Source organism: Alexandromys fortis, unplaced genomic scaffold (assembly GCF_014885135.2).
Source record: "Alexandromys fortis isolate MF-2015 unplaced genomic scaffold, M_Fortis_MF-2015_v1.1 scaffold_263, whole genome shotgun sequence".
In the NCBI taxonomy this organism is placed as follows: Eukaryota; Metazoa; Chordata; class Mammalia; order Rodentia; family Cricetidae; genus Alexandromys; species Alexandromys fortis.
In genome coordinates this window covers 697455-725086 of record NW_026068165.1, presented here as the reverse complement: position 1 = coordinate 725086, position 27632 = coordinate 697455, and the positions used below count along the sequence as shown (strand labels likewise).

Sequence of the window (27632 nt, the reverse complement as noted above, 5' to 3'; positions counted from 1 at the left end):
TTAAATCTGCCTCTAAAGGGGTGAAGACATAAAGAGATGTATTACTCATTTGACAGATATCCCAGTGGTGGAAAAAATACTTCATTGGTTGAGGCACTTCCAGTGTTATGCGCTTTTGGTTCTGTGTGAGTGAGCGTGTGGGAACAGTGAGGTGGTACAGGGTAATAAATACTGTGGAAATGAAGACACATCCTTCTGGGCTGACAGGAGGGCATGGCAGCAATGTACAGAGCATAGAGGGAAATCTCCAGGAACAACGAGGCGGGCTCAAGGCAGAGGGTATCCTCAGCTCCAAAAGCCAAAGAAATTGTTGGAGTTGGGGGCCGGGCCCATAAGCATAGGCATCTGGTTCTTATAGGTGATCTTGATCTGAAAGGGAAGGAAACGTATTTGAAAGCCTGTCCTGGTGCCCTAGGGCTGAGACATACATTAGGGTTCTGGGGTAAGTTGTTGGGGTCCTGAGAATCCAGAGTTTGGGAATAATGGTGCACAGGGGAACCTAGGGCGCCAGGAAGCAGCAGCTGTAAAATGGAGACTTAGGCCCAGCTTCTGCAGGCATAGAATACTCACTGTACAGGGCGCCTGCATCCACGGTTCCCCATCAATTTGCATGGGGAGGGTTTTTGTGGTCCTGTGGGAGTTCAAGAAAGACTGGTTTGAGGTTTTCTTACCAACCAAAACATTAACACTCCCAGGTTGGCTTTGAGACCATCTGTCCTGGAGAAAGACCTAGGAAAGAGATTCCCACCCTTCCCGTGAGCCACCACCTCCCTTCCTCAGGAGCCCTGGCCCAAGTCCTCCTTACCGGAATGTGATCTCGGAGCACTTGGCCAGCCGATGTCCAGCATTCTTGAGCTTGGTATAGATCTGGCCCATCTCAATTGCACCCTCTATTCCTACTACTTCTAGCCGCTTGTCACTCATGTCTGGGGGTTAAAAGTAGAAAGAAACAGGTTCTCCTAAAGAAGTCACACCACCTCCTCAGATCTGACGATGTTAGCTCCAAGGAGACTTGTCTCACCTGGCACCGAGGTTTTCAGGATATCGGGGTCTGTAATTATTTTGGCGGTACTGCCTAATGCCTGGTTGATAGAAGAAGTATCCCCCTGAGGTCTCCTGATATCACCCCAGAGGTTGGAGCCACCGTGTGTGCTTGGGATATTCAGTACTGCAATGCCTTCTAGGGATAGGTCGCTGAGATCCAGCGGCTTCCCACAGATCTGAGGGGAGAGGGACAGAACCATAGCTGGAGAGGGTGTGGAGTCTCACCTGATAGCACCCTCATGTAATGTGGCTGCTCCTGCTGGGACTGAGAGGTGCTAGAGAAGGAAGGGAGGGAGGGAGGAAGGATGGATGAGAGGGGTGAGGGAGGAAGGGAGGGAGGGAAGAAGGGAGGGAGAGAAGGGAGGGAGAGAAGGGAGGGAGTGAGAGAAGGGAGGGATGGAAGGAAGGGAAGGAGGGAGGAAGGAAGGGAAGGAGGGAGGGAGAGAAGGAAGGGAGGGAGGGAGGAAGGAAAGAAGGAAGGGAGGGAGGGAAGGAGGAAGAAGACCTAATATATATGTAATTGCTTTTTGAGATAGTAGGTTTTTTTTTTTTTTCCTCTTTATAGCACTGGCTGTTCTGGAACTCACTCTGTAAGCCAGAGTGGCCTGAGAATCAGAGCTCTACCTGCCTCTGCCTCCTGAGTACCGGGATTAAAGACTTGTGTCACCTAAGAAATGTATTTAGTAGCCCAGCATGGGCCCACGCCTTTAATCCCAGTACTTGGGAGGCAGAGGCAGATAGATCTATGAGTTTGAGGCCATCCTGGTCCACATAGAGCTCCAGGACAGTCAGATCTACATAATAGAGACCTTGTATTAAAAAAAATAAAAAATGTATTTATTATTTGTCTGTATGTGAGGGAATGGGGGCATTATATGAGCATTTATAGTAAAGAGGACAGTTTATAGGAGTTAGTTCTCTCCTTATGCCATGTGAGTTATGGGGACTGAACTCTGGTTATTCTTGGCAGCAAACCCTTTATCTGCTGAACCATCTTACCAGCCCTGAGACTAGTATATCTTAAGGACTTAGTAAACTGGAGTAATAGGTCCACACATGTGTGACATTCATTCCCAGGGGCTTCTGTGTAGGACAAAACCTGAATACAAGAAAATGAAAAACTTGCAATCGCAAAACTTAGGGATTTGATGCAGGAGAATTGCTGCAAGTTCCAGGCCAGTCTGGAATACAGCGTGAGACCCTACGTCAAAAAAAAAAAAACAAAAAACAAAAAAACAAACAAAAAAAAACACGTGGCTCCCTTGGTTTTATCATACGCACCTCAACTGTTAAAGACTCTTCCAGCTTTTTGCATGTTGAGAAGATAGTTTCAGATGTGGCAAATTCCAAGTACCACAACTTGTTTTTCATTCTTCATCAACCCGAACAGAAGGCCCAAAAGGGAAAAGAAAAGTTACACACACACAGTGCTGACAGCGACAACAAAGGGGGCCAACTTCCGACTCCAGGGCGACAGTGGCAGCTTTGGTGAGGGGCTGCTAGCAGGTGCTTCTGCCTACACCTAACCATTCGGTGTCAAATTGCTCACAAGTCCAGTCTTTTTTTTTTTCCTTCGAGACAGGATTTCTCTGTGCAGGCCCAGCTGTCCAGGAACTCATCTGAGACCAGGCTGGCCTTGAACTCAGAGACCCTCCTGTCTCTGCCTCCCAAGTGCTGGGATTAAAGGTGTGCTCACCGTGCCTGGCACAAATCCAGTCTCCACACTGAATGTCCATTCCCTGTCTCTTTTTTTAAAAATATCTTATTCATTTTGTGTGTGCGCTCATTCATGCATATGGAGGCCAGGCGATAACCTGCAAGAGTCAGATCCCCTCTTTCTACCATGTGGGTTCCAAGGATGAAACTCAGGTGGGTCTTCAGGCTTAGAGGGAGACACCCGCTGAGCGACCCTTCTCCCCTCTTTCTTTCCTCACCTGCTGTTGAACTTCTCGGGATATTTCTCTCGCATGACATGGAACTGGTGGGCAATTGAAGCATCCTGGAGGGTTACAAGCATATTTTAGAGACCAGACTCCTCCCTGCTCAGAACTCTTTCTCTGCTACGTTCTCTTCCCCTTTGCTCTCCCTTTCCCCGCCCCTCCCCTCTCCTTTCCTCCCCTCTGGAGTAAGGCCCATCCCAAGTTCTTTCAGCAACACAATCCCTACGTACCTAACTCCCAGTGGTCCCCCCCCCCCCGTGTTGCTTCCTTTCTGATCTCCAGCTTCTGCCTGCTTTGCCCACACTTCTCCCCCACCCTACTGCACTGACCACACCAATGGAGAAGTAGTTATTGATGATCTGAGAGGGGACGGGGTCACTCTTCTCATTTCCTTGGAGTGTTACTTCCAGGAGCCACCGGTCGAGATATACCACCTTACTTGTCTCTATGTCCTTGAGGATCTTTCCCAAATTCTCACCTTCATAACCTAGGGGAGGAAAAGACAGGCTTGCATGGATCCCTGGGCCTCTGAGAGCCCACTCTGAGCCCATCTGCATGGATTCCCAGGGATCCTCTGCCTCGGCTCTATAGCAGCCCCCAGGCCTTTGCCAGTGAAATGGCAAGATGCCCAAGCCCCAGGAACCAGTGAGCAAGTCAGCTTCTGGCTGTCTCTGCCTGCTATGAAAAATGAACATTCCCAATGTGTGTCCATATAGACATTATTCCACATACGTCTTGAATAGTGCAAGATACACCAGGAAAATGCTGAGAGACGAGTGACAGCAAGTTGTGGTGGCTCACGTCTGCAACCCCAGCACCTGGGAGGCTGGTCAAAAGACCGCCCTAGGCTACATGGGAGTTCAAGGTCAGCCTGAGCTGACACCTCAGAACCGTCACAGTAAATACAGTTAGCTAATCCTTCCTGGCCCCAATCCAACAAATGCTAAAAGCTAAACGTGTGCCGTTAAATTTAGTTAGCTATTTCTTTTTACTATTGTTAATGTTTATTTTATGTGCATAGGCTATTTGCCTGCATATATGTCTGTATACCACATTCATGCCTAATGCCTACAGAGGCCAGAAGAGGGCATTGGATCATCTGGAACTGGAGTTACATATGGTTACATAAGTTGCCATGTGTGTGCTGGGAATTGAACTTGGGTCCACTGTAAGAACAGCCAGCATCTTTAACTACCGAGTCTTCTCTCTAGCCCTTTAAAACTTTTTTTTGACACAAAATTTCCACACACATACATGAATACATGTATATGGAAGTATTCTTGGAACGAATTGAAAAAAAAAACTAAGTATCCCTCAGTATAAAAACCTATGCCACTGCCAGGCAGCACACACCTTTATTTCTAGCACTTGGGAGGCATAGGCAGGCAGATCTCTGTGAGTTCAAGGCCAGCGTGATCTACATAGCTAGTTCCAGGATAGCTAAGGCTGTTCCACAGAGAAAACCTGTCTTGTAAAACCTAAAAGAAAAAAAAAAAAAAGCCATGCCACAATGCTGGCGGTAGTGGTGTATGACTTTAATCCCAATACTTGGGAAGCAGAGGCAGGTAGATCTCTGTGAGTTTGAGGCCAGCCTGGTCTACAGAGCGAGTTCCAAGGCTACATAGAGAAATCCTGTCTCTCAAAAGAAAAATCTATGCCACAAAAATGCAATAGAAGTATTAGAAACAGTGAAATAGAATAATATGGAAAGACTATCAAGACACATAATTAATGAAGAAAGTCCTAGAACAATCTAGACATAGTATGACCTTGTGCGTTTGTTAAAATGCCACGCGTGCTGGGGTAAAGCGACTCAAGAGGGTAAAATGCTTGCCCACAGGATGGTGACCAGAGTTTGAATACACAGAACCTAGAAAAGCTAGACACAGTTGCATGAAGATATCCCCAGGGCTTCTTTAGGGAGATGAGGGCTGGCTACTGTACACCTGGAAGCTTACACCTGCTAGCCTGGGACATCCATCAGGATAAAGACAAGATGCCAGGAATCTCAAAGGTGATGGGAGGTGAGGATCAATCATGGAGGTTGTCCTCCGACCTCCACACACACACACTGTGGCACACACATGCCTGTACTTACACACACAAAGGCACGCCCATGCATTCTACACACACACTATGCCAAGATAAAAATGTGTGGGCAAACATGCCTGCACATATATACACACATGGCACCAGCGAGATGGCTCAGTGGGTAACGACACGTGCTGCCAAGCCTGAGGACCTGAGTTCAATCCCTGAGACCCACATGTTAGAAGGCAAGAACCGACTCCTGCAAGCAGCCGTCTGACAGGCACACGTACAGCAGGACATCATCCTGCCCGCCACTAAGTAAACACACGTAAATTAAAGCAAAACAGAAGCTGAGATGTTGACACACCCGTGTATCCAGAATGACACAGAGGGATAGACCCCAAAACTTCGGGGAGTATAAGGAACTTCTAACTTCCTGGGCATGCGTATCTGGAATGGTTATATTAATTTGTTTCTATTGTTTCTTATTTTTGTACCGAGGATGATTAGGAAAGAGCATTTCCTATAGCTCTTCTCCCACTCATCCAGCTCTACTGAGCGAAGCTTCTTGGCCCAGCAGGTGGAGGCACTTGACACAAAGCCTGACAACCTGAGCCGATCCCCAAGACTCCCGAAAGTTGTTTTCTGACCTCCACGCTTGTGCTATTGCGTACACAGAGGGGGTTTTTGTTTGTGTGTTTAAGATTATCTTGGACTCTTGCCAAATTCAGTACTTCATATATAGTTCTCCATTTAACTGTTTGGTTGTTGTTGGTGGTTTTTTTTTTAAGATTTATTTATTTATTTATTATGTATCCAGTGCTCTGCCTGCATGCCTGCGTGTGTGCCTGCACACCAGAAGGGGGCACCAGATTTCCATCACAGATGGCTGTGAGCCACCATGTGGTTGCTGGGAACTGAAGGACCTCTGGAAGAGCAGCCAGTGCTCTTAACCTCTGAGCCATCTCTCCAACCCTGTTGTTGTTGTTTTGTGACAGGGTTTCTCTGTGTAACAGCCTTGGCTGTCCTGGAACTCACTCTGTAGACCAGGCTGGTTTTGAACTCAGAGATCCACCTGCCTCTGCCTCCCGAGTGCTGGGATTAAAGGCGTGCGCCACCATCGCCAGGCTCCTGATGTATTTCTAACCACCCACCACGGCATCTTCATCTGGCTGTTCCACTGATACCTTAGCTTAACAAGCACCAAACTGAATCACGGTTTCTGGAAATGGACTTCCCTCTACATCTCCATCATCATAACAGGCGTCCCCATCGGATCAGACAAACCAGGAAACTTATCGCTACCTCCTTTATCTCTGTTCCACCAGTTACCAAGCACTGTGGCTTCTACCTTACCAGTCCCTGTCTCCCTCAGGCAACTCACCCTCCTCAGAGCTCCCATAGCGATATTCCTTTTACCTCCTGGTCTTCAAACCTTTTGATAGCTTTTAGTATCTACATAAATTTACATTAGTTCTGTATATTCTTGTGGTCATGATTCAGGTTGAGTAAACAGAACTCTAGGAGTGTCTCACTGACAGAACACAATGAGGACTCAAATGTATAATTTCGAAGTGCCAGATATAACAATGGAGAAGTCAGATAAAAACTGGTCACCCACACACGAGGCTTGGGTGAGGGCTGGAGAGAAGCTTAGTGCATGAAGGTGCCCACTGCCAAGTCTGCCAACCTGATCCCAGCACTCACACGGTAATAGGAGAAAGTTTACTCCCAAAGTCATGCTCTGGCCTCATCTGTATGCTGCTGTACCCATGTAAACACACACACACACACACACACACACACACACACACACACACGCACACACACACCATAAAACTAAAAAAGTCTTACATTATAAAATAAAGTCAGAAAGTTTTTTTTATTCTTAATTTTTTTGAGAACTATCTGTGGTTCAAGGTTTACACATTCAAATATTTCAGTGGCTGCAAAGGAAAAGTGGTGAGTAGCCCGCAGAGGTGTGGGAAGTCCTTCTGTCCATGTTTTGCTTTTATTGGTTAATGAATAAAGCTGACTCAGGCAGTGGCTTAGCAGAACAGGACAAGGCAGGAGTTCCAAGTAGACAGAGGAGGAGAGAGTAGGCAGAGTGAGTGAGAAGCCTTTGACCCCGCCGGACAGATGCCCAACAGAACTTTACCCAGGAAGCCACAGCCACATGGCAATACACAGATTAGTAGAGATGGGTTAGTTTAGGATATAAGAACTAGCTAAAAATATGCTTAAGCTATTGGCTAGGCAGTATTGCAAATAATATAGTTTCTGTGTGATTATTTCGGGTCTGAGCTGCTGGAAAGGAACAAGCAGCCTCTGCCAACATAGCAGGAAGCCAGACAGATTGAGGTGAGCTAGAGAATACAATTAGAATATCTGACCTCCATGGACGCCAGGCAAGCACATGGTACACAGGCATACATGTAGGTAAAACACAGAGTAATAATTGTTTTAAAAATACAATGAAGAGGGCTGGAGAGATGGCTCAGTGATTAAGAGCATTGCCTGCTCTTCCAAAGGTCCTGAGTTCAATTCCCAGCAACCACATGGTGGCTCACAACCATCTGTAATGGGGTCTGGTGCCCTCTTCTGGCCTGCGGGCATACACACAGACAAAATATTGTATACATAATAAATAAATAAATATTTTAAAAGAAATACAATGAAGAGCTTGGTGGTGGCACACGTCTGTCTTTAATCCCGGTACTTAGGAGGCAGAGGCAGGTGGATCTCTGTGAGGTCAAGGCCAGCCTGGTCTACAGAGTGAGTTCCAGGATAGGCTCCAAAGTTACAGAGAAACCCTGCCTCAGAAAAAATTTAAAAAATAAAATAAAACATTCAAAAAAATTAGTGAGCTGCCTCAGTGGGTAAAAGCACTTGTTGCCAAGTCTGACGTCAATCTAAGGAACCCACGTGGTAGAAGAGACCTGACTCTCAAAACTTGAAAATTGTCCTCTGGAGAGTTCAAGGCCAAGGCCAGCCTGATCCACAGAGAGAGTTTCGTTTCGGGGGCAGCCAGACCTACGCAGAGAGCCCATCTCAAAAAAGAGAGAAAGGAAGGAAGGAAAGGGGGGAGGGAGGGAGGGAAAGAAGAAGGAAGGGAGGAGGGAAGGAAGGAAGGAGGGAAGGAAGGGGAAAGAAAGGGAGAAAGAAGGAAGGGAGAGAAAGAAGGGAGGAGGAAGGAAGGAGCGAGGGACAGAGGGAGGGAGGAAAGGAAAGAGGAAGGAAGGGGGAGAGAGGACGAGGAGAAAAGTGTCCTCTGATCTCTGCAAGCACACTGTAACACAAGCATATGTGTATTGTATGGAATTTTCAATAATTAGAAAGAGAAGCAACTAAGAGACTGCCTGATGCTCACTCAGTGGTCACACACCCTTCAGCACCCCACACTGTGCCTTGTTACCCTACCGCATTCCCTTATCCTTTGGGCCCTAGGACCTTGGGGTGATTAGGGAAGGGGACTGTCACCCTTGACTCTCCTTCGTTCTTCCCCAGCCCTCTCTTTATACCAGACCCTTAGGGTGTTTGCACCACGTACATGCAGTGCCCACAGAGGACAGTGTCAGGTCTTTGAGCACTGTGGTTGCAGAAGGTTGTGAGCCACCACATGGGTGTTGGGAACTATGCCCAAGTCCTTTGGAAGAACAGTCAGTGCTCTTAACGCTGAGCCATCTCTCCAGCCCTCCCCCCCATGCTCCAGCCAAACCCCTCACTATCACTTACCTCTTCCCCACCTTAGGCAACGAGCCAGATCATTTCCAGTGCCCAGGGGCAGCACAGCAACAGGAGGCACAACCGGAAAGTTGGCTTTATCTGAGAAGGCAGGCGAGGAGAAGAGATGGAGGGGGCTGGCCCTGGAACACTACTTCCCCATCCCCTGCCCAGAGGCACCTCTCCCTGCACTGACCAATGCTTTCTAGAATCCAGCCTACTGTGCCGTCTCCACCACACACCAATACCCGGAATTGAGGAACGTCTCTGAAAAATTTGAGCCTGAGATAGGAGGAAAGAGAGAAAATGAAGGAAAACTGGAACCTACCAGGTCCTGAGCAGATAGGTCACTTCTCATGCCTATGACCCTGTTTCCTGTTGTGGAACAGACTTTAACTGTGTAAAGGTGTGTTGCTTTTGTTTATGCTGCATTTGTTTTATTATGTAAAGATGTGTTGCTGTTTTACCTTGCCTGCCTAAGGCGCCTGATTGGTCTACTGAAAAGCTGAACAGTCAAAAGCTAGGCAGTAGAGGGATAGGCGGGGCTGGTAGGCAGAGAGAAGTAGGAGGGATTTAGGCTTGAGCAATAAGAAAGGAGAATGAGGGAGAAAGGGAGGGAGAAGTCAGCCACCAGACACAGAGCAAGCCGTGAAAGTTGGACACATAGAATGAAAGAAAGATAAAAAGACTCAAGGCAAAATGTAGATGAAGAGAAACAGGTTGATTTAAGTTGTGAGAGCTAGTGGGACAAGCGTAAGATAAGACTGAGCGTTCATGGCTAATAACAAGTTCTCCGTGTCATGATTTGGGAGCTGGTTAGTGGCCCAAAAGGAAGCAGTTACAGTTCCCCCCTTGCCAAAAGACATCAGCTTGGGGCCGACAGGCTAACTGAGCTGGGGAAGCACTGACTTTCCAAGCCCCAGGACCTGAATTTGATCCCCGGAACCAACATAAAAAGGCCAGACATGGTGGTGTGTGTTCTCACTACAGTGCTGCCAGGGAAGCAAGCCGGAGGGTCAACCAGTCCAGCCTTGTCTCAAAAGAAGGATGGCATTCCTAAGGTGACACCTCAAACTGTTCCACGGCCTTGATCCACCCAAACACCCGCCCCCCAACAACTCCCCTTCCTTCCCACACACACACACATGCACACTTGTGGGCACACATGCCATTTTTAAAGTACATAAAAAGGCTCGTCGAGCAAGCTCAACAACCCGACTTCAATCCTCACGACTCGATTCTCAAAAGTTGTCCTGTGACCTCTATTCATGTGGCATATACACACATTGATGATGATGATATAATAATAAATAATAATAATAAATTAAATGAAACTGTAAAGAGCTGGGCAGGTGGCCAGGTAAAATTTCTTCTCATCAAGCACAAAGATCTGAGTTTTGATCCCCAGAACCCATGCTAAAACAATAAACAAACAAACAAAATACAAAGAGCAAGGGTGACCATAGGCTCCTGGAAACCTACCACTGTGAAAAATTGAGAAAAAAAAAAAGATTTGAGATTTTAATAAGGGTGGAGAAAGGAGAATGAACAAGTTCTCGCAATCATTCAGTGGTTAGAGAGGATTCTCTCTGTCCTTTGAGAGCTTAACCAAGAATCAGAAAATTGGAAGTAATGGGATCATAGTGACTTGAAGGGAAGACAGCATTTGGGAATCCGAGCTCTTGGGTCTCCTCTAACAGACTCTCTCTCTCTCTCTCTCTCTCTCTCTCTCTCTCTCTCTCTCTCTCCACACCACACACACACACACACACACACACACACACACACCTCTCGCCCTGAGATACAGCCCCTCATCTATACCCACCCTTGCTCTGGACCATTCTTCAGGTTGTACACCTGCCGAGGGTTTAGCATATACTGGAACTTCCAAAGCACCCTGTGTGAAAGGAGAAGACAGGCAATGTGGCCTGGCTGACAGCACTGATACTCTGTGCTGTTTCCATGGCACCCCCAAAGGACCCCTCCGCACACATTCCCTCCTCCCTCCACACTCCGGTTCTCCCTGCCCTACTAGGAAGAACGGTGTACGGTGTACATCTGCTCACCTCTGCCCCTGCTTCCCTCCACTCTTAGGATTGACAAAGACTAGAAGCGGATGGGTGTTAGAAACAGGGTCAATCTGCAGTGGGCAAAGAACATAAGAATAAAGAAAGCATGATTTTGTCAAAGCTAAAGGTGGGGCCTTCAGAGGCATGACTTGCATTTCCTAAGCCGCTTTCCCTCTCCTGTTTCATCTCCCCTCTCCTCCGCGAACAAGGTGAACCATTTAGTCAGCAGCCCTGCTTTCTATTCCTTCCAAGAAGGCTCCAGTCAAAAGCTGGCATGACCTTTAGGCCCAAGCCCCTCATCCCTGTACCCGAAGAGCATCAATGGTAGACAGGCTTGCGTCATCTGCGGTCTTCAGCTTGCGATCTGGTACAGATGCCTGTGAAGGGAAAGAAAAGGTGGGTTATAAGCCGGGCGGTGGTGGCGCACGCCTTTAATCCCAGCACTCGGGAGGCAGAGGCAGGCGGATCTCTGTGAGTTCGAGACCAGCCTGGTCTACAAGAGCTAGTTCCAAGACAGGCTCCAAAACTACAGAGAAACCCTGTCTTGAAAAACCAAAAAAAAAAAAAAAAAAAAAAAAAAAAAGGTGGGTTATGCAGGAACCAAATGCATGGATGTCCTGGCTCTCTGTTCTCAATGTCCCTCTGGCTGGGTAAGGCGGCTCACACCTATCTTATAATCCCATCCCTTGGGAGGGAGTGGTAGGCAGATCTGAGTTCAAGGTTAGCTTGGCCTACACAGCAAGTTTCAGGCAGGCCAGGATTACATAGTGAGAAACAATAACAAAATCCCACATGTTCACGGAAAAGCAGTTCACGTGTTCACGGAAAAGCAGGGATAGGCTGTCCCTTCCCAGCTGCTGTGGACGGTCTCACCAGAACTCTGGGATAAATGGAAGACGGAGGCAGGATATGATCGCGGAGCGGCCCACAGTCACACTCGGTCCCCACAGCCTGCAGACAGTCGTCATGGATCTAGGAGCACAAAACGGGAACAAATCATGCAGGAGGCTTTATCAGTTCTCAACCTGAGAGTCTGGACAGGAAAGAGAGCCCTTGGGAGCAAGAATGACTGTGACAGAGAGGTGGGGTGCTCTGGTCTCGGCCTGGGGCGGGGCTGGGCGGGGCGGGGCGGGACTGGGCGGGGCGGGGAGAAGACAGCTCCTGCACCGACCTCCAGGTGGCACCACACACAATGCAGTCCTGTGAGGCTGTGGTAGATGCGGATCTTTTTCTGGCAGCGGTCACATCGTCCAGAGTCACAGCCTCCTCGAACCCACACATGTGACTGGACCTTGGGGGAGAAGGGCAGGGCCTTGTCTGGGAGGGGTCTTGTGTGGGAGGGAATGAAGACAGAGACCAGGGGTTGGCAGCGTGGGAACGAACCGGGCGTGGGGTCACTCACACCAATGTCTTTCCGAGACTTGGCATAGGTGCTGACTTCACAAGGCTGGGCCTTCATGGCACAGTGGTCATGAACAGTGTACTTACAGACTGGGGAGAGGGAAGAAGGGCAGAGCTTTAATTGTGGCCTTTCCCCCTCTTCTTCTTTCTTGGGAGTGAAGAAGAGTCACTCGCTGGAGCAAGACCTGCAACCCTTGCTGCCAGGTTGTGGTAGAGAATTAAAGTTTGCAAGGGCAAGCCTTGTCTCAGTCTCCTAAAAAGGCAAATGATGCCACCTCTTATCGGTCCCTACACTGTCCCCATGGCTGGCTGGAACTGACATAGCAAGTTCTGGCCAGCCAAAGCTACACAGCGAAACCTTGTATCAATAAAATAATTGAATCTTTGATGCAATGTCTCCCTTTAATTAATTAATTGAATTTATTTGTGTGTGTGGGTAGCATTACCACAGTGTACACGAAGAGGTCATAGACAACTTTCTAGTCCATCTTCTCCTCATTTCACAGGTTCTCGGGATTGAGCTCAGGACAGCAGGTCTGGCAACAAGTGCTTTCGCCCACTGAATTATCTTCCCAACCGCTATTTGCTTGTTTTGAGATGATAGGGTCTTCTGTAGTCCAGGCTGTACAGAAGGCTGACCTTAAACTTCCTCTGTAACTGGGGCCAGCCCTGAACTCCTGATCCCCCTCCCTGCAGCCGAAGAGTGCTGTAACCATGTGTTACCATGTGTTACAAAGGCTAGTTGTATGAACATATCTACTGTTTACAATTACTTCCTCTTTTGAGTCAAAGAAACTAAAGCTTAAAGAAAATACATGAAACTGGCCATGCTGACTCACCCCTTTAAGGCCAACATTCAGGAAGCTGAGCAAGCTAGATATGGTGGTGTACACCTTTAGTGCCAGCACTCAGGAGGAAGAGGCGGGAGAATCTCTGTGAGTTCCAGGCCAGCCTGAGCTACAGCGCAAGAGCCTGTCTTTTTACTTATAATTTAAAAAAAAAAAAGATTATTTGAAAAAAGAGAAAAAGACATACAGACTTGGGTTTGAGTCCAAGCACAACACACAAATAATAATTAATAATAAAGGTTACGTTGCTTTTGCAGGATCATAGAGAGGGAGTGTCGGAGCCTACAGTTCTAATCCTTGTTTCTCTGAGTTCATAACATCATGTTCCCACTAATTGCTGGGCTTCCCTCTTCCCACACCCCGGGTATCATCACTCACGGTTACAGCTCAGGCCCTGTTTGCCAAGGCCAATGCTCAGCTCGCATAGGTTGCAGTAGACTGGTCTGGGGAATCTCTTGGGTCTCCACATGTGTACCCCATCATCCTTCAGCGTCTAGGGGGGTCACAGAGGATGCCAGCTTCTTAGAAGGCCAGTTCTCCGGTGAGTATAGCCAAGACAGCTCTTGACCATCCCTACCAGTCTTTCCCACTCACCATATCTACCCCCAGAAGCACAAGCAGCGGCACAGTGGTGGCGCCAGCCCGGACCCACTCAGCTAGGGAGACAGAGCCACTGCCATCGTAGTCGATCTCCTTCATCATCTCCTGGAGGATCTGAATGGAGAAGAGAGGAAGCCCTTGCCAAGAGCGGCCCCAGACACCTCCCTGCTCTCTCAGGACACCCAGAGGAAGCCCTTGCGGAGAGTGTCCCCAGACACCTCCCCGCTGTCTCTCAGGACACCCAGAGGGAGCCCTGGCTGAGAGTGGCCCCAGACACCTCCCCACTCTCTCAGGTGTCTCTCAGGACATGCAGCACAGTCATCCTAGCAGAGGGACCCAAGTGCCCATTAGAGATGGGATAAGGCAGATGCAGGACCGTGGGGAAGAGGGCACGAAAAGGCAAGGGACAAACTGTCTTACCGGCCTCAGCTCGGACACATCCCAGTCTAGATATTCGGCCACTCGAATCATCTGGTGGATAATTCTTTCTACTTCCTGGGGCAAAGAGGGTAAAAGCCAGAGCTAGTCACCTCCTGTCACCACTACTCAAGTCTAGAAACCAGGGCTCCTGGATGCCCCTTCCAGATGCACCCCTTGTTCTCAGGTACCCATCTCCAGCCTTCTCTTCAGAGTTCAAGCTCTCAGGAACCCCTTCATATTTGGTCCTAGTGGACTAAGAATCCTCTAGACACCATTGTCTCCTCTTTTTTGCGGGGTTTGGTGGTGGTGGTGGTGGTGGTGAGAGGGTAGTGTTGGAGATGAACTTAAGGCCACGTGCGTGTTAGGCAAGCACCACACCATTGAGCTGCACCCCCCCCCACCTTTGCTCTGCTTCTGAAGACCCTGGGAAAGTCCAGGCGGGAGAGCACAGGCAGATGGACAGAGTCCCTTGCTCAGTACACGGGTTCTCACAACTCACCGAGCTATCCAGGATCCCGTTTCTATCCGAGTCATACAGCTTGAAGGTGACTGTGAAGTTTTGGAGGAACCCAGTCAGTTTGTGAGAAAGATCTAAAGAATTCACTCCAAGGCCAGGATTGAAAGGGCTTGTAATCCCAGCACTTGGAAGATCTCTGTGAGTTCAACCCTGATCTACTTAGTGAGCTCCAGGCCAGCTTGGGATACATGGTGAGACCCTGTCTCAAAAACAAAACAAAACAAACAGACAAACCCACAAAACCAAAACCAAACCAAAACAAAACCCCCAAGTACTCAGAAACCAGAGGAAAATAAAGAGATACGGAAGCCAAGAAGAGGACTGAGGCCGGCAGTGGTGGTGCACACCTTTAACCCCAGTACTTAGGAGGCAAAGACAAGGGGATCTCTGTAAGTTCAAGGCCAGCCTGGTCTATAGCGTAAGTTCCAGGACAGGCTCCAAAGCTACAGAGAAACCCTGCCTTGGGGAAGAAGGAAAAAAAAAAAAAAGAATAGGTTTGATAGAACAGATGAGCAGGATGGGCAGCTGAAAGCCCAGATATACACCAGGACTTAGGAAGCTGAGGCAGGAAGATAGAGAGTTTGAGACCAGGACGACTTACACATTGTGAGACCCTGTCACATACATCTAAAACAAAAAGGTAGGGACAACAGCAATGTATGCCAGCCCTGGTAAATATAATAAAGACAGCACACACTTCTGTGCACCATGAGCATCCAAGGCCACCTACATGGGGATGTCTAAGGCGTGGGACCTGGTGTGACACACGGTAGCACGTGTAGGCAGTCAAGGAGGACAGAGGAAATAGGCCCGCTCTCTGGCACACCCTTGTCAGCCTTTAGAAATTCCAAAGGAATGAGGAAAGGGGGTCTGGAGAATACTTCCCTTCCCCTGTTCAGAACGGCAGGCGACTCACATTCTAGCTTGTCTTCTGGCCGGCCACCCTCCAGGAGGGAGAAGTAGCAGGAGACATCACTGAGGCAGATCACATTGCCTACAAAATGAAAACATGACAGAGCCAAGGTCAGGCCCCTTCTACTTTGGGTCTTTCTCTTGCGCTTACCTCAGCTCTCCCCTTTATCTTTCTTTACACTAGCTCCTAGCGCCTTTTCTCTTGACCTGCCCACAATAAGTGACTGCTTCGGTCCTCATCCCCAGATGCAAACTACTTTGGCTGTTTTTCCAGAGGCCCAGCCCAGCTTCCACCTGCTTAAAAGTACCTCTTGACTTAGTCATTTCTAAGCTTTGACTAGCGTGAAAGGACCAAAACAGAGACCAGCAGAGGTGATGGGGGACTTCATCCACTTCCAGATAGAGTTTCAGGAAATGCTCAAATCCCACGTAGCCAATGACCTATGATAAGAGTTGAGCATTACACTGGGAAGTCTGCAGGACAGAGAAGCTGAGGACTGAGGAACGGGAAGCCATACAATAGAGGCCCTGCTGCCAGGCACCAGAGGTGGATGGATGGTTACTTGGGCCATCTCTTGAGTTACTAGGATCTCTCGCCTTGTTCTAAAGCAACAGCTCCAGTAACACTCAACAATGGGGTATTTGGAGGTGGGAGAGCAAGAAGTGGGTCCATGAAAATTCCCCGCAAGCTGGGAGTCAAGGAGAGGGCGCCCCATGACACTCACATCTTCTTGGCAAAATCTGTTCATGTCACCATCCTCAAAGAGCTTCAGAACATCACTGACCTTTTTGGTGGAGTCTGTAAGAAGAGAGTAAGACAAGATTAAGAGCATAGCTTGAGCCGGGCGGTGGTGGTGCACACCTTTAATCCCAGCACTTGGGAGGCAGAGGCAGGTGGATCTTTGTGAGTTCGAGACCAGCCTGGTCTACAAAAGCTAGTTCCAGGACAGGCTCCAAAACCACAGAGAAGCCCTGTCTTGAAAAACCAAAAAAAAAAAAAAAAAAAAAAAAAAAAAAAAAAAAAGAGCATAGCTTGGTTCTCCTGGCCTTCCGCCAGAGTTCCACTTGGCCATCTACAGGAACAAAGGTTTGAATGAGAGGAGAGACTGCAAGAAGGGAAGAGCCGTTCAGCTTCTCCACAGCCATGCCCTTGTTTTCTCCGCTGAGGCCTGGAGCAAGCAGTCAGGTAGGGGAAACGTGGGGAAAGAGCTGAGGCCTTTCACACAGCTGAGGCTGTGTGAAAAGGGGATCAGCTCCTGATGGCTGGGACACGGGTGGAGGGTACCGAGAAGGAAGCCTCCAGAACTGAGAGGCGGGGAGAAAGACTCACATTCCATGTATTGCTGCAGCTGAGCAAAGTCTTCTGGGCTGATTAGCCCCTTCTCTTTGGCCATCCTTTTTCTCTTTTTAAGGTAGAGTACAAACAGAGCCCGGTAGTACAGCTTATTGCGTTTGTTTTTCTGAGGGTAAACCTGGGGGAAGAAGGGAGCGGTCATGGAAAGTGGCTACCTGTCTACATCTTGTGCCGGCTTTCCCTGTGCCTGTCTCTAACTCTCCCCGACAAGGACTGTTCTCCGTCTTCCTTTCTCTGACTCATCTCTGACATTTCTGGGTCCTTCTTCCACTCAGACTTCTCCCATCTGTTTGATTCAAAACACACACACACACACACACACACACACACACACACACACACACACACACACACAGCGCCTGGCCTTTTTCAGTCCCCTGCCCTCACTTCAGGCTCTGTGGCCTCTGCCCATCTCCTCCCACTGTCCTGAGAGTCTCACCTTAGGGCACCTCATATGGCAGGACCCCATCTTGCTCTCCCTCCAGCAACCACCCCCCCGAGCCCCACACGCCCCCGCCCCGCCCCACAACGACCTCTAGCGCATCTGACACGAGGCTCTGAACTAGCGGGGAGCGACCTAGCTCTGTTCATATCTCATGGGGCTCTACTAGGGACGGGAGGGAACTTGGCTCGTGGGACTGGGGAAGGTTGGACAGGAGACTTCCTGGATTTCCTGGGCGCCGAACGCGGAGCTGCAGGTTCCGCTATGACGCCAGATTCCCCACCCTGCTAGGTTACCAGCTTTTATGGAACGCCACCTTTTGGTACAGATCCCAGGATACAAGCGGGGATCACGTAGTCCTAACTCCTGCCGACGGACTAAGTAGTAGAGGGTGACATTTCTAGACGATTTTATTTTGTTTGTCTGCTAGGGTCTCGGTACTATGTGGCCCTGGCTGTCTTAGAGCTAGCTGTATAACCAAGGCTGCATCCAACTGGTCCAGCAATAAGCCTGCCTGAGTCACTGGTCCTGATAAGCTATTGTATCCAGGGCCCTGAGTCTCCGAGGCAAATGTTTTTACAATCGAGCTACACTCACCTTAATTATTTAATATCAGCAACAACAGTAATTACATATTTTACAGAAGTAAGTCGTTCAGGGCTGTTGAGGAGTCAGATCTAACTGGGTTCCACACTTTGCTGTGACGGGCCTGTGGCTTGAAATAATTACACCTGTAACAGGGAAAACGACACCTATGGTTCACAGGTGAGAAGTTAAATAATATATTAAAAATAGCACAAATAATGACAGGCATAAGTGAAGCCTACAAGAAATGGCAACTATCACTGTATTAATACAGCTAAAATTTTAAATGAAAACATTTTTTTTTTCCAAGACAGGGTTTCTCTGTAGATTTGGAGCCTGTCCTAGAAATAACTCTTGTAGACCAGGCTGGCTTCTAACTCACAGAGATCCTCCTGCCTCTGCCTCCCGAGTGTTGGGGCTAAAGGTGTTTGCCACCACTGCCCAGCGAAAACATTTTTTAAAAATTTATTTATTTATTATGTATACAATGGTCTGCCTGCACGTGTCCCTGCAGACAGAAGTTGGCACCAAATCTTATTACCGGTGTTGTGAGCCACCATATGGTTGCTGGGAATTGAACTTAGGACCTCTGGAAGAGCAGTCAATGCTCTTAACCACTGAGCCATCTCTCCTGTCTCAAACAAAACAAAAACTATAAATGACAAACAAAAAGTATTTTTTAAAAAAAAAGTGCATGCCTTTAATACCAGCACTTGGGAGGCAGAGGCAGTTGGAGCTCTATGAGTTCAAGGCCAGCCTAGTCTACAGAGCAAGTTCCAGGACAGTCAGGGCTATTACACGAAGAAACCCTGTCTTGAGAAACAAAAGACAAAACAAAAAAACTCCAGTGTCAGACAGGTGTAGTGGTTCATGCTTGTAATCCCTAAAGCCTGGGGAGGCTGAAGCAGGAGGATGGCGAGCTTGAAGATGGTCTGGGCTAAGTAGTGAGACTGTGTGTCAAAAATTCCAACTAAGCTTCGAAAGGTGGCACGCGTCTTTAATTGAAGCACTCTGGAGCAGAAACAGGAGGATCTCTGTAAGTTCAAGGCCAACCTAGTCTATAATGAATTCCTGGACAGCCAGGGCTACTTAGAGATCCTGTCTCAAACCAACCAACCAAACAACCACAACAGAAAAAACCTACTTGCTTCACTTTCAGAGAACTTGATTTGATTTCCAGCACACACATACAACTGTTGGCCTACAATCGCCTAATATTAGTTCTACCTTTAAGGGACTTGATGCCCCTCTTCTGGCCTCCATAGGCACTGCACACACATAGCGAATGCTCAAATATATACACATAAGTTAAAAAACATCCATCAATCTTGGTGACCTATGCCTTTAATCCTAACATGGGCAGGGGAAGGGGCAGGTGGATCTCTGAATGTGAGAATAGCCTGCTCAGGATATACACTTTTAGACAGAGCTACATAGTGAATCACGTAGCAGCACATAAATTCATAGAAATGGTCTTATTTAAGTTATTAGGACTAATTAGAAACAAACCTAAGCTACCGGCCAAGTTTTCATAATTAATAATAAGTCTCCTTGTCATTACGGAGGAGCTGACGGGTCCCATGAAAATGGTACCTAACGTGGGGCACATATTTCCCACACAAGCCCTGAGAAAGCTATAAAAAAGGTTCCAAATACACAAACGTGGCTTCCTAGTCCTGCAGTCTCTCATGCAGGCTGCAGTACAAAGACATCTCTCAGCCACTACTCGCAGGTTTGAGCTGCCAGTGCCATGAGCTAAGCCACACAGCAGTTTAAGATTTAGCTCATGCAGACAGAAAAGGTAACAGTATACAGTACACAGAAAAGCAGGTTCAGGGGCTGGAGAGATGGCTCAGCGGTTAAGAGCATTGCCTGCTCTTCTAAGGTCCTGAGTTCAATTCCCAGCAACTACATGGTAGCTCACAACCATCTGTAATGAGATCTGGTGCCCTCTTCTGGCCTGTAGACGTACACACAGACAGAATACTGAGAATATTGTATACATAATAAATAAATATTTAAAAAAAATTTGTAGGCTTAAAAAGAAAAGAATGGGTATAGATGGTCATAGAAAAAATAGTCTTATAAATCATAAGACAAAGTCCTTAAAAAGAAAATAAAATAACATAAAAAGGATAAGTCATGTAGAGACAGGAAATACACAGGGAGTCTGGATCCTGATTGATTGTTATCTTTAAATGTTTTGATTGTTGATGAGCAAAGAATAGCTGCTGAGAGACATTGTAATATAAAAACTACTAAATTAGGGCTGGAGAGATGGCTCAGAGGTTAAGAGCACTGACTGCTCTTCGAGAAGTCCTAAGTTCAATTTCCAGCACCCACATGGTGGCTCACAGCCATCTGTAATGAGATCTGGTGCCCTCTTCTAGCATGCAAGCATATAGACAGACTGAACACTGTGGACATAATAAATAAATAAATCTTAAAAAAAAAACCCTACTAAATTAAACCAACCTGTATATTTTTAAAATGTCTTAACTTCAAAATGGAAGTAAAAAAGTATGTTACATTGGGGAAGAGGTTATGCTTTTGCTTCCAAAGGAAATGAAAGGCTGTGGATTCATTCAAGGTTGATGGAGATCAGAGTTGATCAGGAAAGACTCCCTGAAAATCCTGGCTACAGACATAAAGAACTAAACCTAAAATAACTACAAGACAGGTGATGTATATTTTACCTGTTTGAACATAAGACAAAAATCATCTTTGGCTGGCTTGTGTACAACACACACTCCACACTTATCTGTTAACGCAGAAGATATGTATGTTACCTTTGAAAGTTTGTATGTTTCAGAGCGAGGGGACCAGACACCAAGGAAAATGGGTGGCCCAGGTGGTACAACCTCACTGACTACTACTCCAGTCAAACTTTATATAAACTTCATTTTCCCATGACACTGAGACTAGACAATAGCAGCTCTCCCAGGACTTGACCATTATCCCAATTTTCTCAGGGTCCCCTAAAAGATACCAGTGCCCCCAGAAAACAGGAAGCAGTCTAGAGAACACAACACTCACATTCCCAAGAGATGGGGTGGATGGTTTTTGGCCATTCAGTGGGTTATGGATATTTGCCATTGTTTAGGGGGTTAAGTATTGGTCATGGTCAGGAAAAAAAAAAGCTGAACAGAGGAGATTCGATTCAAGGATCTTTTTCTGAAGAGAAAAAGGGGGGATATAATATAGAAATGGTAGGATAAGAGGGTGGATGGTTGAGTCTACTTTTGAACAATCACTAATTTCAAATATTTTACATTGGTATGGAATTTTGTATGTTGATATAAATTTAAGAATATTTTTGCTGAGCTGGGCAGTGGTGGCACACGCCTTTAATCCCAGCACTCGGGAGGCAGAGGCAGGCAGATCTCTGTGAGTTCGAGACCAGCCTGGTCTACAAGAGCTAGTTAAAAACCAAAAAAAAAAAAAAAAAAAAGAATATTTTTGCTATACTGTATAAATGTTTCTACTCTTGTTTAAGTTATTTTTGTATATTGATACAAATTTAAGGTTATTTTTGCTAAAACATACTGTACATATGTTTCTACTCTTTTTTTATTTATTTTATACACATTTGTGTTTTTGCCTTCATATATGTCTGTGTGAGGGTATTGGATCCCATAGAACTGGAGTCACAGACAGTTGTGAGCTGCCATGTGGGTGCTGGGAATCGAACCCTGGTCCTCTGGAAGAGCAGTCAGTGCTCTTAACCGCTGAGTCATCTCTTCAGCCCCATGTTTCTACTCTTGTTTAAGGTACTATACCTATACAGCTCATTTAGCAATATAATGTAAATTTCTAGTCCTTGAAAGCGATTAATACAAACCATTTAGGTTAATAAAGAAATTCATACTAGTAGTTAGTCACCTATAACAATCAAACAGAGTCATGTTAGGTATATTTTTAAGGTCAAGCATATATTGTAGATAGACAGGTGGTCTTCAAACATGTCAGAGATCTACAGAATATGCCATTTAAAAATGTTTTGATAATATAAGGCTTTTCATGACAATGAGACACATCTGCTCCTGGCAGCACCAATTTAATTTTTTTTTTTTTTAAAAAAAAAAAAAAGGACAATGGGCATTGAAGAAACTCCATATGGAATTTGCTTTCTGGGGCTGAGAGATGGCTCAGAGGTTAAGAGCACTGCCTGCTCTTCCAAAGGTCCTGAGTTCAATTCCCAGCAACCACATGGTGGCTCACAACCATCTGTAATGAGATCTGGTGCCTCTTCTGGCCTGCAGGCAGACACGCAGACAGAATACTGTATACTTAATAAATAAATAAATATTAAAAAAAAGAATTTGCTTTCTTTATCGCTGGGCAAAGAAACTGCCCTTGCCTCAACTGCTGAAGTATGCTGTTCAAATTGCATAAGCAGGACATAAAGGAAAGCATCTGCCAAACCTTGTCAAGACAAGGTAGGAAAATCTTTCAAAATTGCTGCTTCCCAGAAACGTCTGTCAGACATTCCAAGCCTGTAGGCTGAAGTGAATAGCTCACTATTACAGAGGAACCTTGGGTGACTGTCCAGGCAGTGGCTGTCTCTGTCATGTCTAAAGTTTTGAAAGTTGTTTGCTCTGCACTTCCAGTTATTATTATTATTACCTATTATTCAGGTAATATGATATCCTTCTGGGGTCCTCGATGGAGTTCAAGACTAGACAGTTATAGTTTTCCTTGGTTATGATAGAAAGTAAATTAGGTATAGAGCTTTGGATTCATCAGGATAGAATAAATAACAGAGCATTTTCTCCAAATATGTCAAATACAAATGGACTGGACATTGTAACTGTTATTCTTACCTGATAATTGTTCTTATTGTATATTTTTATTATAGGCAAAACCTTTGCTTTTTATTTAGACACAAAGGGGGAAAGGTTGTGGACTATTTCTTTACACTGTATGAAGATGCATAGCTGTGATTGGTTTAATAAAAGGCTAAATGGCCAATAGCTAGGTAGGATTTCCGGGGCAGAGGGACCGCTGGGAAGAAGGAGTCATCGACAGCTAAGCAGAGAGGCAGCAAGGCATGCAGGAAGACAGGTAAAAGCCAAGAGTCATATAGCAGCATGTAAGTTAATAGAAATGGATTAATTTAAGTTATAAGAGCTAGTTAGAAACAAGCCTAAACTATAGCTGAGCTTTCCTAATTAATAAATCTCTATGTCATTATCAGGGAGCCGAGGTTCCTGATTAAAAAAAAAAAGTCCAGCTGGGCAATGGTGGCGCAGCCTTTAATCCCAGCACTCGGGAGGCAGAGGCAGGCGGATCTCTGTGAGTTCGAGGCCAGCCTGGTCTACAGACTGAGTTCCAGGACAGGCTCCAAAGCTACAGAGAAACGCTGTTTTGGAGAAACAGAAAAAGTAAAAGGAAAAATGAAGAAACTCCACAAAGTTGTTTTCTGACCTATACACTGATGCCACACTGGCAGGTAGGCAGGCACACAAACACACACACTAAAAATAAACAAAACTTTATAAAGAGAACTTAGAAACGGAAGAGAGGAGAAGGAAGATACACCTGAAGCTCAAGGAAGTCATGGGCTGGGATAACCTTGGAGAACTGGAAGCAGCCGAGTGAGGCTCTCGCTCCCAACAGCACAGTAAGGTCTCTGTCTTCACTCTGTTTTGCTCTCCCTGTCACACACTGCTTTCTGGATCTACGGGACGCCAACGTTTGCCTCATTATCACCATGATATCCACTCTCCTTCCTGATTAGGATACTTTTCTTTCTTTCTTTTTTTTTTTTTTTGATTTTTTTTCGAGACAGGGTTTCTCTATGGTTTTGGTTCCTGTCCTGGAACTAGCTCTTGTAGACCAGGCTGGTCTTGAATTCACAGAGATCCGCCTGCCTCTGCCTCCCAAGTGCTGGGATTAAAGGCGTGCACCACCACTGCCCGGCTAGGATACTTTTCCCTACTCCTGGCAGAGCCATCACCCTAAAACACCAGTTCATGAGAACTTCTCAGATGTTCAATCCAGTTTAGTTTCTGAGACAGTCTCGCTAGCCCAAGCTAGCCTGAAACTCATCCAACCCTCCTGCCTTGTCTCTTCATGTTCTTGTTCTATCTCAGCCGTGGCTCCCTCTTTAAGTGTTTATCATCTACCAAAACGTTGGTTTCACAAAAGCAGGGACTTGTCGGTCTTCTTTCCTATCCTGTCCTCAGTACCTAAAACAGGACTCAGCATGGACTCAGGCATTCAATATTGGTTGTGTAAACCCGAGTAGTCATTTTTTTTTGGGGGGGGGCACCATTAATCCAACTTTAGATAAATAGGATACCACAGAATGTCCACTTGGCAGCCGGAGAAGTATGAGGTAATTTGGAGGGTAGATAGTAGGTACTAAATAAATAGTTGTTGAATTTGGGACTGGAGCTAAAAGACACTCATTGAGGTATTTCCATTGGACACTCTGGTCCTGCCGGAGGGGTAGCTCAGCTGGTAGAATATGAGCTCAGCATGCACAAATTCAATCCCCCACACAACATAAACCAAGCATGATGATACGTCACAACGATGCCTGTAGTCCCAGCATTTGGGAAGTGGTGGAGACAGAAAGATCAGAATTTCCAGGCCAGAGAGGCCTACAGGAGACCTCGACTCTAAAACAAAACACTCTGACCTCTGTGACCTCTGTCCACTGATTTAGGGAACGTAGGTCTGGAGGCGGAGAAGCCCTTGGGGGCTATGAGAATAGCTCAGGCGGTTCCTTTCTGACGACGTCAGGTCTCCTCTGAAACCTTTGTCCCATGACCTGTGCAGCACAACATCCATGTTCCAAAGACTCCGGAGAACACTTGAAAAGCATCTTTTAGGACGGTGACACCCATCCCAGGAAAGGACTTTGCCTTTCTGGCTTTCGTCAAGGACTATAATCCGTCCTCTGCTGCCAACAGAGCTAAGGAATATGAGTTTTATGATCATTAGAGCTTATAGCTTAATTAAGCTAATTAGCATCTCTGATTACTGCTGAGGATGGAATATGGGAGATGGAACTGACGGGGGGGGGGGGATAGGGAGAGCAAACAAGGGACGATGAGAAGGGGAGAGGCCACGACCCTTCTCTCTAGTCCCTTCCTTGGCTGCCCAGGTCTTACACCTATTTTATTTTATTGTTTGATTCTGAGCCAGGGTTTACTATACAGCAGTTATCACAGCCTCTGGAGCGCTGGGATTCCAGGCGTCTGCCACCACACCCTGCTCAAGAATGAATCAGGTTAGAATCCGAACTCTCCGGTGAGTCATTTGATTCATTGAACCACATGAGTGTTTTTAAAGCTGGGACCGAACCTAGGGCCTTAAGATCTCAAGCAGGAGCCAGGCAGTGGTGGTGCACGCCTTTAATCCCAGCGCTCGGGAGGCAGAGGCAGGCGGATCTCTGTGAGTTCGAGGCCAGCCTGGTCTACAGAGCAAGTTCCAGGACAGGCTCCAAAGTTACAGAGAAACCCTGTCTCGAAAAACAAAAACAAAACGATCTCAAAGCAAGGCAGCTACTGAGCTATACACACTAGCTCAACGTCATCAATGAATAAGTACCTAATCACAGAGTGGATTTTAAGTAAGTTTATATAAGCAAGTGTACATAGCAAACTGCATGATACAGAATAAGAACTCCGTAATATCAGCTCACATAAAGTAATACTCAGAAACTAAGTTTATGTCTGGTGACGCGGGTGGGAGAGGCAGTTCCAGCTACTCAGGAGACTGAGATGAAAAGCTAAAAGCCCTACTCAGACTACAGAGTAAGTTCAAGGCTAGCATGGGGAATTTTGTTGAGACCCTGTCCTCCACCTACCCCCCCCCCCAAAAAAAAGTGAAAAAAAGAAATACATTGGATGTTGGGAAAAATTATACTTTTAAGCCAAGAACTCACAAATTCTAGTGATTTCCACGGTTAGTGAAGCGCAGTTATGTACCTTCCACCCAAAGTAGAAATACCTGTGTCAGGTACAGACATGTAGTAGCATCAAGATCATGAATTTGCCTCTGAGAAACAAGGAGGTGGCTAGAAACATTTGAGTCAGGGGCATCTGTGGGTTGGAACACTGGACATGGGGTCTTCTGGGGCAATCTATTCATTTTGCTCCTGGACTTGAAGCGGTTGGAGCAAACTGTTGGATCCTGGGGCCTTAAGACCCGGAACAAGTCCAAACTTGTCGCTCCAACACGACCCTGAGGCTACAACCTGGGCTAGTCCAGACACTGCAAGGCTGGAAGGGTGGGGTCCCTACCGTAGCCCTACCCCCAGCTGTTTGTGACTCACCCGTCCCTTCCCTCCCCTGGTTTCCCGACTACCTCTACCAACCTAGGGTGAGACCGGAAGAAATCGACTTGGAGGGAGGGAAGGAATCCTACAACATCCTGGGTTCAGAAAGACAGTACCCCCAAGTCTCGGTGCCTCTCATTCTCTCGATCTAACTTTAAACATCGAATACTAAAATTGCAGTTATGATCAAAGAGCTAAGGTTTCCACCACCGGCACTGACATTTAAAGTTTCCTTTTCACCTCATTGCTCCCTTCCAAGTTCACCATTAGTCGAGAACTAGAGGTGTCTCTAGGACATTCAGGATGTCCTAGACACTTCACAGAGCAAGCACGCACGCACTCCCAGTTTCAGCGCCAGGCCTGATGAGCTGGACTTAACCATATCAGGGATGGTGCCCCCTGTTGCACAGGGTTGACGGTCCATTCTCTCCTCCCCATCCCTGTGCTAGCCAAGGGGAATTTTTGTTGTTGCTGAAGCATCAGAATTCATTAAATCAACCACAAACATCAGGGATGATTGTTAGCCTGGGAGGGGGGCACGTTATGTTCCTGTACGGAGGGTGTCGTAGCTACTAGTACAGGAGGAAGTTACGATGTTGGCATAGCTGGGGGGATGAGGGCTTGTGTTTTCTGAAGGTGGAGAGATGGCCAATAATATTTGCTTTTCTTCCTCGATAATTAGGTTCATTTATCGTATTTAAAGCTGAAAAGAAGGATTCCCACCCAGTCTTCTCAGAAACTTCCCCGCGACAGGTGTGGAAAGGGTGGGAGGCCACAGAAGAACCCTTCTTCACCCGTGTGGCGGTACCGTGGCTTTCATAAGGGACCTTTTTTCCGAGTTCCCAGGAGTTGAGTTTCCCCAGCTCTCGGAGTAACCAAGCGGGATGGGGGATAAGGTCTGGGGGAAACGCCGCTTACCCGGGTCTTGCGCAGCCCTCTGGCAGCTCCCGCGATCCAGCGCAAACCCTTCCAGCAGCCGGTTCCAGCTGTCAACGCTTCCTCCTCCGGACGCCGCAGCCCTCACCCAGCCGGCGGAGCGGCCCCTTCCGCGGCCCTTCTGCCCGGGTGCGAAAGTGTGCGGAGTGGGGCGGGGCTCGCGGGGCTCTACCTTGCCCCGGGAGAGCTCACCGTCGGAGCTGGAGCGAAGGAGCCCGAGCTGGGCTGGAGGGGACGGGCTAGGCAGACGCGGCCCGGCCGCCGCGGGGCCGCCCAGCTCCTGACGACACACTGCCCGCCCCCCACCTAGCCTGCCCTCCCGCCGCTCCCTAGACCACCCGCTGTTGCCAGCTTTCCAACACGACCTTCTCCTGGGCTCCAGAGTATCTCAGGGCTCTCCGGTCTGTGCCACTTTCTCCACTCCTACGCTTCTGTCTTCCCACGCGTGGGGCAGCTCTACTTTGAATTTTCTCCTTTTTTTCCCCTAATTACTCACAGTCTCTCCCATTATCTCTCCCCT

At 47.2% G+C, this 27632-nt stretch overlaps 1 protein-coding gene across 5 annotated transcripts; it reads right to left on the bottom strand.

Moving 5' to 3' along the window:
* Window positions 1-65: 65 nt before the first annotated feature.
* On the bottom strand, window positions 66-27632 carry Dgka (diacylglycerol kinase alpha). Of its 5 annotated transcripts, XM_050128078.1 has the most exons (25): window positions 27095-27627; window positions 17899-18032; window positions 16836-16977; window positions 16231-16304; window positions 15814-15946; window positions 15510-15587; window positions 14576-14625; window positions 14077-14151; window positions 13651-13770; window positions 13435-13549; window positions 12210-12298; window positions 11979-12098; window positions 11681-11779; window positions 11116-11184; window positions 10805-10878; window positions 10564-10635; window positions 8935-9020; window positions 8751-8840; window positions 3314-3471; window positions 2979-3043; window positions 2326-2416; window positions 1022-1220; window positions 806-926; window positions 571-631; window positions 66-369 (listed from the first exon to the last, which is right to left on the bottom strand). In XM_050128078.1, exons 3-25 carry the CDS (start codon window positions 16897-16899, stop codon window positions 286-288), a joined length of 2187 nt encoding a protein of 728 aa, XP_049984035.1. In that variant the 5' UTR covers window positions 16900-16977; window positions 17899-18032; window positions 27095-27627; the 3' UTR covers window positions 66-285. The 5 variants fall into 5 exon arrangements, with proteins under 5 accessions (XP_049984035.1, XP_049984034.1, XP_049984033.1 ...); XM_050128077.1 differs by having other exon boundaries at window positions 11979-12298; window positions 17899-18053; window positions 27095-27632; XM_050128076.1 differs by having other exon boundaries at window positions 11979-12298; window positions 27095-27632.